This window comes from Rhagoletis zephyria, unplaced genomic scaffold, assembly GCF_001687245.7.
Source record: "Rhagoletis zephyria isolate East Lansing unplaced genomic scaffold, Rhagoletis_zephyria_1.1 Rzeph_scaffold_01792, whole genome shotgun sequence".
Lineage (NCBI taxonomy): Eukaryota > Metazoa > Arthropoda > Insecta > Diptera > Tephritidae > Rhagoletis > Rhagoletis zephyria.
In genome coordinates this window covers 21,241-31,404 of record NW_016158876.1, presented here as the reverse complement: position 1 = coordinate 31,404, position 10,164 = coordinate 21,241, and the positions used below count along the sequence as shown (strand labels likewise).

The 10,164-nt window shown below is 33.1% G+C and overlaps 1 protein-coding gene across 4 annotated transcripts in view; it reads right to left on the bottom strand.

Moving 5' to 3' along the window:
• Window positions 1–10,164, bottom strand: part of robo3 (roundabout 3) — an 83,196-nt gene that overhangs the window by 69,273 nt on the left and 3,759 nt on the right. For all 4 annotated transcript variants that reach the window (XM_017619124.1, XM_017619125.1, XM_017619126.1 and 1 more), the window contains one exon: window positions 9,093–9,286. In XM_017619124.1, the coding sequence (XP_017474613.1) occupies window positions 9,093–9,286 (194 nt within the window). The remainder of the gene's footprint in view (window positions 1–9,092; window positions 9,287–10,164) is intronic.

Here is a 10,164-nt window from a genome sequence, read left to right as displayed (position 1 = left end):
TCTCTGTCGTCGGGATTGTTTTTGAAAGGACTTCGAAATTTCAAAGATTTGATTAGTTCCAAAACTTATTTTTATTATATTTGGCTAATAGGTTTGGGAGTATATTTTATTTTATGTGCCTGATTTTTTTGAGTGAAGCTGAACTCACAGTTTCTCCCAGCTGGAACTATTTCAGATATAACACGCATATTTAATGTTTACTTGTCTTGAGTATAAATTCGCTCGTTTCTTAGGCCCCTTTTTGCAATAAAAGTTAACACTAAAAAAAATTTTATAATCACAAAATTATATAGAATTTCAAGTGAAACTGTCTCTTTAACTTCACTAATATACAAAACTTTAAAGCAATGCTTGACCACAGATATATTGAAAAACTAGTCGTAAATCAGATAGGCTTTTTATATATCCACACAAGTAGAAAAATCAATTTAAATTACTTGCGACAGAATTTAAATTTTATTTCTATTTTTATTTAGAAATTTATTGTTTTACATTTTGTCTATTTTAAGCTCATCCCATTACTGCAAATATACATTTTTATCAAAATTTTTATTAGTTTAGCATACCAGTTTAAGAATTACTCCCTTTTATGCTTTATTTAAGGATAATTACATAGGTAAGTTGCTCCACCTTCTAAATAAAAAAAAAGCTTTATTTACTCTGTTTATTCATTTTTTCTTCTAGAAGAAAGCTAGAAACAAATAATTCTCAAGTCAACAGAATTTTAAATTGCTACGAGTACAATTTATGGCAAATTGCTTTAAGCGTAAATGAGTTTAATTGCCAGCTTTGAGTACTTTCAAATTCTCAAATATTTAACTAATTATCAGTTAAATAAACTTTAATATTTTACCAAAGGCATTTAGATTACTTAATAAACAATTTACACCACTAGCAGCACAAACATAATGCTGAAAATATCCGAAAATATGCCGAAATAAGCAAAATTATTGCAAATAAACTAAATAACTTTAATAATTAGTTGGCTGCATTTAAGCCATTTAGCAAGCCAACTTAGCTACCGAAGCGTTAAGCAGACAGTCGACAGACGTTGAGTATTTATTTCAGAGCAACAACCAAACATTTTTAGCTTTGCATAGAAATGATTTTATTTGAATAAGCTGCCTTTGATATTAGAAGCTGACTGAGGAGGTGTGAAAGCATAGAAGAGGGAAGAGAGAAGAGTGTGAAAGGAGAAAGGAGAAAAGAGGAAAGGATATGGAATAGCGAATAAGGGGAGTGTAGACGCAGACCAACAGATAAAGTAAAAGCTGCAGACTTAGTAGAAGAGTGCAAAAGACTTTAGTAAGCACTAAGTGCTGCCGCTGGAAACTGTAAGCGTTTATAGGGGAATGAGGGAAGACAGAAATGTGTAAAGTGTCGCTTTGTAGGCAACAAATTGCAATTGGAAATAAAGTTGGAGTTTAATTTTAATGCGTATGTGTGTGTGTGCTTTTTCGAAGAGTTTTCGTCTGCCTTAAGCAAATACACTCAAAAAGGTAAATAAACATTGCATATGGATGTATGAAGTGCACTAACAGGCGCACATCCACACACACATGCACACGTAGTGCCTAAACAAACATGCCGAGGCATACAGAGACACAGAGTGAACGATGTGAATGTAAACAAACAGAGTGCTGCACTTGCAACGCATCATCAGCGAGTGTAGGATAGTCGGCAGCAGTCACACAGGTAGATAGCCGATTTAAGAGACAACCAGTGTGCGAAATTGGCAGACGCACAGCAGACGGATAACCAATTAGGTGCGATGGCTAACAAAGAGAGGGCGACGAAAGGGGGACGAAACGGTAGTGAAAAGTAAACAAAGTGCGCTCAGTGCTGCTGGAAAGGTGCGAAGAGGGGGAGAATGCGAAGGTGGCGTAGCTTAAGCTGCAGCTGCCGGTTTTTTGCTCTTCTGCAACAAACGAATGAGTAGATACTTGGTGTTGGCGCAAATTCATCAAAAACACTAATGACACGCACACACACACACACACACACAATACATAAACGTACGTGTAGACAAAAAGCGGGAAATGACAGCTGAAATAGTCTATAAAAGCAGCAGCAGCAGCAGAAACAACAACAGCATTGCATTGCCCCCAAAGCCAACCGGAAAATGAATGAGCGAATGCGAGAAGGTTGCGGAAGGTTCACACAAAGTTGAATTAAGCATTGCCTCTGGATTTGCGAAAGCTATTTACCTTGCGTTAATGAAGTTGAGTATTTTCGTTTTCCTTTTATTTTTATTTCTTTCCTTTGCTCTCACTCTGTCTGCATTCTTTGCAATTTAAAGTCGAATTCCGGCGAGTGCAAAGTGCTGCGAGCGAAGGAAACAGCAAAAAAAAAAATAAAAAATTAAACGCGCAGAGTCTCATCATGGCAAATTTTTGCAGAAGAATGAAAAGAAAATGCGCAAAAAAATGTACGTCAACAAAAAATTAAAACAAAAAAAAATATATCTAAAATAAATAAAGAAAATAAAAAAGTAATTAGTGCGCTCAAACGCTCAACAGTTGAAAAATGAGATTTTAAATGCAAATAAAAATTGTAAAAAAATATACTCGCTCAGTTTCAACAAAAAATTGTGTGTACGCAGCAGAATGGGTATTTAAATAGAGATAAAAATTTATATAAATGAGAAAAGAATTGTATGTACTACTAAACAGCGGCGAGGCGAAAAGCATGTAAACAAAGAAAAATTGTAAAGCAACTGTTTGAAAATGAAAAATTAAAATTTAAATCAAGAGAGCCCAGTCGGGAAGTAATTATCAACACAGAAATGAAAATGAACGCTAGAGGCTTTAAATTAAAAAGCAAATAACTTTAGGTCTTAAAATTAATAAGTTAGCAGTTGAATGGAAGGGGGAGACAGTGAGTGGCAATAGATGTTGGCAGAAAGGAATAATTATGAAGGTACATTTGAAAGAATCGACGTACATATATGGAAAGTGAGGGGCAGTGTCACCCTTTTTGGGCTTTTCGTACCAAAATTGGAAGGATTTTTTGTAAAGAAGCCTTACAACGGTATATTATTTCCTAAAAAGTGGAAAGAAAAGCTAGGGCACTCCAGTCTAATGCAGAGATCCATTAGCTTTTGAATATTCGATTTTTCTGATAATTTTTTATGTTCTTTAAAAATTTGCCTCCAGCCGTTTTCGATATATGGATTTTTGAAAAAGTTTTCACTTTTTAAATGCCCATAGATTTGAAGAAAAAATTAGCCGATTGGGATCACAATTTTTTTTTTAATTCCTAATTTTCAAAAGGCTTGGAAAATAAAATCGAAAAAAATTCAAAATCGTATTTCAATAAAATATTAAAATTTTTAACAAACTTCAAAAAAAAGAGGAGGTTATACATTTTTTTATGTATATATATTACCTCATGACTTTGCACCACGTGAAACGATTCTTTTTTCATCGGAAAGGGTGTACCTCAGGGTTGTTCCATACTAATTTGCTTTAGATTCGATTATTGGATCAGAAGAAATTAACTGTACTTTTAAATTTTTATATGAGAATTGAAGTCGGTTGTGTTTTTTGGTTAAAAATTTCTTGTTAATATATAAAATGTTGATTTCCAAAAAACATGTACTTATCGATTTTCTAGAAATTTTATTTCTGAAAAAAATTCACTCATTTCGCAACTTTCAAGCCTAGTCCATTACTGGAATAGAAATTATATAGAAATAAATTTTTTCTATTCTATGTTCCAAAAGTGGTTTGAAAGTGGCAAATTTTAAAAAAATTTAAAAGAAGGAATTTTTTTATGAATTCGATTTACAGTTCCTTATTTGAAATGGCTCTGAAATTTCTCATGTATTTTTTTAAAAGGATTTTGAAATTTTAAAGAATTGATGAATTCATAAAATTATTTAAAAAATCAGTGCAATGTAGAATAAAAATATGTGTCCCAAATGAAGGAAAAAATTCTGAAATTAACAGCATTAATGTTTGTTGGGTTACAAGGACGAATAGGTAATGAAAATTCACTTCTAATTAATTTAACTATTTTAAGCTAATAAAGTTAGGGGGAAGAAATTCGAGGATGTGGTCGGGTGTATATTAGTCCTTAGCATTTAATAAAAAAAAAAATAAATAAAAATATTTGAAATTTGCAAGGATATTAAAAGACACAATTTTAAGAAGACATTTTCCATATGCACTATAAAATTTTGTGCAATATGGAATAAAAATGTGGCACTGTATTTTACATGGTGAAAATATATAAATTTTTTCGTGGAATTGCTATAGAATCATTAAAAATAAATACCGTTTGATTGGATAAGAATACTTCCCTCCAGAAATCTTTAAAACCAATATGATTATTTTTATATATTTTTAAAATTTTACTAGGCAGATTGTAATAACCGAAAATGTTTTCTTGTATATACAAAAATTAATTATTTTATGTTTTTATAACCACATCAGGCATGAACAGTTCAACAAAATTTATGCATATTTTGCATTCTGTTCGATGTTTTATAAAAACATTTCTAGTAAACAATGTTCGATGTTTTATAAAAACATTTGTAGTAAAAAATTTTGAAAAGTAGGGTTGCCAGCTAATTGCAATTAACAGTCACTTAAAAGCTTAATGAAATTTTTAAATCCTTATATAAAAGATCAAAGCTTTGGAATGGATTAAAACATATTTTCAAACGGGGTGGCAAACCTTTCTTAAAAATATAACTACGATTATTAAACCGAGACTTTGAAATCCAGTTTCCCATCAGAGATGTCTAACAATTTAATATCATTCTAAACAATGACGAAAGGCCGATTCTGATAGATTTTAGGTCAGGTTACACAGCATTTTCCTTGCTGAGATATTCATATTCAATTGATATGGCTACAAAATTGATAAGCCTCGACCTATGTAGCCCATCTAAAATTTGGCTTCTTTTTTGACAGAAAAGTTGCCATAACGACTCACTCGATATGCATTCAGGAATACCGAATATGTTTTGAAAACCCCTGCAAACCAAAGTTCCCGAAATCTTAAGGAAATCGTTAGGAGTATCTCATTTCTGTAACGATTTTTTTACGAATTTTCAAAGAAAATTATATGAAGTGGTTGACACGAACTCGTAAAGAAATTTCTGTACGAAAAATAAAGAAAATTCTGTAAAAATTCGGAAAGATATTCTTCACATAGCAGCATTATTTTCGTTGCTTCACAGATTTTCTTCCGAAATTTCGTAAAAGAATGGAAGTGTGCGTAATCTATTTCATTTTAGAAAATTCGGCAAAAAAATCGAATTAAATCTTAACGAATTCTTTAAAATTTCTTTACAATGCAGAATACTCTGAAAAAATGGTTTGCAGGGAAGCCTCATTTCTGAAGTATATGTAGGAGGATTGTCATGCCTTTAAAAATCAAATTGGGTTTAAATTAACAACAAAGAGGTCTAAGAGGGTTCAGACTTAAAGAAAATATTTCAAATGGGTTTACAAAAATTTCAAAATCTCCTATATTTTCGGCTAAGTTTAAGTATGTTAAGTTAAGACTGAGACTGGCTGTGGTATTCTGCATACATGTACATTAGGCATATAACAAATGTTGACGAAAAATTTGGCATACCACCACGTGGTGGCAAATATTGTACAAGTAATGAATATCACTTTTTTAGGTGATTTCGGTTCAAAAACGTTCCGCGCAAAAATGAATTTCTAAAAAAAGTCAGATTTTTTTTTAATTTTTTTTAATATTTTTATTTTTACATTTTTGTCAATTGTTATATGAAATAAGTTTTAAGTTTAAAGTATGTGATGATTTACACAATGGTAAAATGTCTTGCACAATTTTAATTGCACGCTCTGCGCAGATGTTACTTCGCTGAACTTCCTCAATAGCTGATGGCTTATTTACCCAATGTCTGAGAAAACATTCATTTGCTTTTGTGAAGCCGGCCAATGATTTCTGTAGTGTGGCGAAATTATTTTTGTTGAAAGTATGATCGGAAAACCAGATTTCGCTCCAAGCACCGCACACAAACTTACAAATAGGATATAATTGCAAACGATATTCAGGAATAAGTATAAAGGCTAAAAGTGCCAAAATAGCTCTAGAATTCCAACGGGCATTACTGAGTGCTGGTATTGCTTTAAATTTTATGTAGGGAAAACGTTCATTTTTCTCGAAGTATTTAAAAGATTCGACCAATTCATATAAGTATTGCATGTCATTTCGCCATTTAATGCTTTTAACCTTAATACACTCTTTATTTTGTTCATACTCTTTTTTTAGATCATCGTAATTTTCTATTAAATTTGGAATAAAATTGTATGAAATATTGGGCGATGATGTTTTTCCCTCTAAAAGCTCATCCATGACATGTTTTAACATCAAATCTAGCACATGATGTTGACAACCAATATACTGTGGAGCGGCCAATGAAAAGGATTTCAAAAAATTTTGTAGGCGAGTGACAACACCATGGTGTCTGCCAGTATTCACACTGGTTGTTCTTGCATAGAGAACATTAAATAAAAGAGAAGAAGTATGTAACTACGCTCTCGTCTCGTCAGATGTAAAGACATTGTCGCGCGCACAGCTGTGTTATTATTATTTGACTATGCGAGTTCTTGAATAACTTGCTTTTTCTTTTTTAAATTTTTTAATATTGAATCAGAATTTTCTGAAGAAAAATTAGTTTGGGGTGGGTGGGGCACTTCCCTTAGGTCCATTAAAAGACGTTTGGAATAATAGGAAGATTATTAGTTAAATAAATATCTATTATTATGAAGAAAAACGTGTACACTGTAGAAAACTTTTTTTGTTTTTTTCAGCAGTTCTGTTAAAAAAGCAATTTCGTTTTGCACGGAAACTTTTTTGCAATTTTGCAAAAAAAAAAATAATGGGGGTTCATACTTTTTTATGCTCTATTCGACTATGGTATGCCGTTTTTCGTATTTGCAAAAATTGTAAAAAGTTATATGCCTAATGTACATTTGGCTGGGTCGACTCTTTTTTTTCACTAAATCGCATGGTATTTTTGGACAGATAATTAATTCTAAGCAAAAGTATGGAAAAAATCATGAGTCGTAAATGAGTTTCGAGCCTGCTCATCTCTAAATGAAAAAAATACCTTTTCACGAACACTTTTTAAAACTGGCATAGGACAAAAAAATAAAATTTTTTGAAAAACTAAATTTTCCTTTTAAAAAAGCGCAGGCTCGAAACTCATTTACAACTCATGATTTCTTCTACACGTTTATTTAGAATTAGAAACCGAAAATACCAAGCGATTTATCGAAAAAATTTCTTTCGAACAATTTGACCCTCACTAATGTACATACTGGATTAAGTGTTCCAAGGGAGGCAATCAAATCGGTTACAAGGGAGCAATGTAGAGACACTATCTTAGGAAGCTCGATGAAAACTTTCTACCCCGGTGGCTCAAAGTCTGAAAATGGTACTGGACGGGGCACAACACGTATGGTCACTATAGGCATCATCGTCGATCAACTGTGTACAACTTATTTTGAGGATGGGGATAGTACACAGCACTTTCTCTGCCGCTGTCCGGTTCTCGCCAGACTTAGAGAGTACATTTTTAGGTCCGAGAGTGAGAGACAGAGTGATAGAGCGAGTAAAAGTTATTGAGAATGGACAAGATACATTCTCTTTCCCTCAACAAACTACTAAGGTTCATAAAGGAGTCTGGTAAGTATGCAGAGAAGCAATGAAATCTCACCCCACATGTCTCTAGTCCTTAGTATAATGGACAATATTGCCAGAGCACTTGGAAAAAATTGTTTTTCTTAATATCTTCAGCCACCCACAATTCCATACCCATTTTATGTGGTGTTTGAAATGAACAATAAATAGGTAGTCATAAAATAAATAAAGAAAACTAAAATGAGAGGTGAGAAAGGCAAAAACATCTTCATATTTAAGCAACACAACGTCATCATAGTTGATACCAGCACCTGTGGCAAAAGTGTCTAGCACTGGAGAGCAAACAATTTAATGTAAATACATAAGAGATAATAGATAATATTAGATAAACAATTATGCACGTCCATATACACTCCCGGAACAAAGTACGGCACAGCAAATTTTTCACATTCACATGCAACATTTTTTATTCTAATAATTTTCCGCCAACTTCTTTAAAATATATAGTTCATTCATTCATTAAAATATATTTCCTAAACTTTGTGCAAAACGCGCGCAACTTCATCAAATTTTCAACTTTTTAATAAGATTTTTTAGATTTTTTTTGAGTATGCGAATTTGTAGCCCAATCAATTTTATTAAAATAAAGTGCAATTTTAAGTAGCTAGGAATTACCGTTGATTTTTTGAAATTTTTTTCAAACAGTGTCCATACAAAAAATTTTTCCGAACATATTTGATATGGAAAAATGCAAAACACCTTCAACAAAAAAAAAAAAATTCTCAAAAATCGCATTGACTAACTCCGAACTTGCATTTTTTTTAACTAGAATTTAATGGGCTGCAAAACTGCATAATCAAATCTGATTAAAAAAATGAAAATTTGGATGAAAATTTGCTGAATTTTCGCGAGTTTTGCACAAAGTTTAGGAATGATATTTTTATGTTTTCTGTTATTGAATGAACCACATTTTTATACAAAATTGGCGGAAAAATATTAAATATTAAAATTTTTGCTTATATTGTGAAAAATTGGCTGCGCATATACTTTGTGCCGGCAGTGTATATGTATGTATGTATGTATGTATTTATGTACATATATATTTTTGTATTAAAAAAAAAAAGAATTATCCAACTGTTGTTATACCTTCGTATAATTGCACCGCCACGGGCTCATTTACAAAGCTTAGTGCGCGAAGCATTGCCATTAACATTGCAGTCGACCCATAAATCCGGCTCAGCGCGGACAAATGACAGAAAGGAAGCAAATCAGAGATGAGAAAAAAAGCTAGCGAAACACAAAATAAGCAGCAAATAGTAAAAAATTTAAATTAAATAGAAATGCATACCAAGCGCCGCGCGGGCGAACACGCATGAAAGTATGTACGGCAGCAAAATTTTACTGCTCTAGCGAAAAAACTATTTAAGATTGCTGTTGCCAATGTTGTTGGCTATTTGGCTTACCTTGAGAAAAAACAAACCACCTGCCGGCAGTGTAATCCTGTGGGAGCCTGGCAGTATTTTCAGTGGCACACCATCCTTAAACCATTGGATTGTGGGCGTTGGCGAGCCCTCCGCTTTGCAATTAAGTGTCGCCGGTTCATGCCGCGGCACCGTCGTATCTATCGGATGCTCAACAATCCGTGGCGGATGCGAGCCTGCAATGAGGTAGGAAAAAGAGAAATTTAAAGGAAAAAAATTAGTACATACATATAAAAAAATGTTAATGTGCTAGAGGAGAGCAAAATGCTTGTAGTAAAAGCAGAATGTAAAGAGGTAATATATGTACTCGCAAGCAGGTGAAGGATGCCGGTGAATATAAAATAGCGATGCTGTGAAAGAAAGCTTGCATACGCACTCGCAACTTAAAGCGCGACTGCGTAGCTACTTCATCGCCGTATTTTCTTATTTTTTTATTTTTTTTGTCTTCTTTTTTGTTACCTTTACCTTTGCATAGCTTTATAGGAGCTATAAACTTAATGCGAATTGCAAATGATTGCAATGCAAATTTCCAACTGAAGTTCTTTTGCCGTACTAAGCTACCACTGCAATTGCAATTGCATCCACCGTACGGCGGTGTGTACACCACTCTCCGCTGCAGTGCAGGCCACTTTACTATCCACTTGCATTACTGCAAGCCGTGCGCCCCAGCAATGGCGTCCTCGTATGTGTCAGTTTATTTATTCTGCATTCTACTATTCTCTTCATTCTACCATTACCTTCCTTCACTCATCGTTTTTTTTCCACATTTTATTTTCGTTTTCTTTTTATTTTTCATTTCATTCCGCTTTCATTTATTTTCAGCATTTAAATTCACTCAAGAGCAAATTTCTTTGCAAGCAACATTCAGCGCCTTACGCGTTGCACATTCGAGTGTCGCAATGCTTTAAATGCTATGCAACTTGCCACATACCTACATATGTACATAAATATGTCTCGTTGCTTGCATTTTCAAGGTGTATTTTCAGTACTTCCGGTTGAGTTTATTTTTTGAAATGGAAAAATTTTCACGCATATGGTTTTTCAATTAATCCCA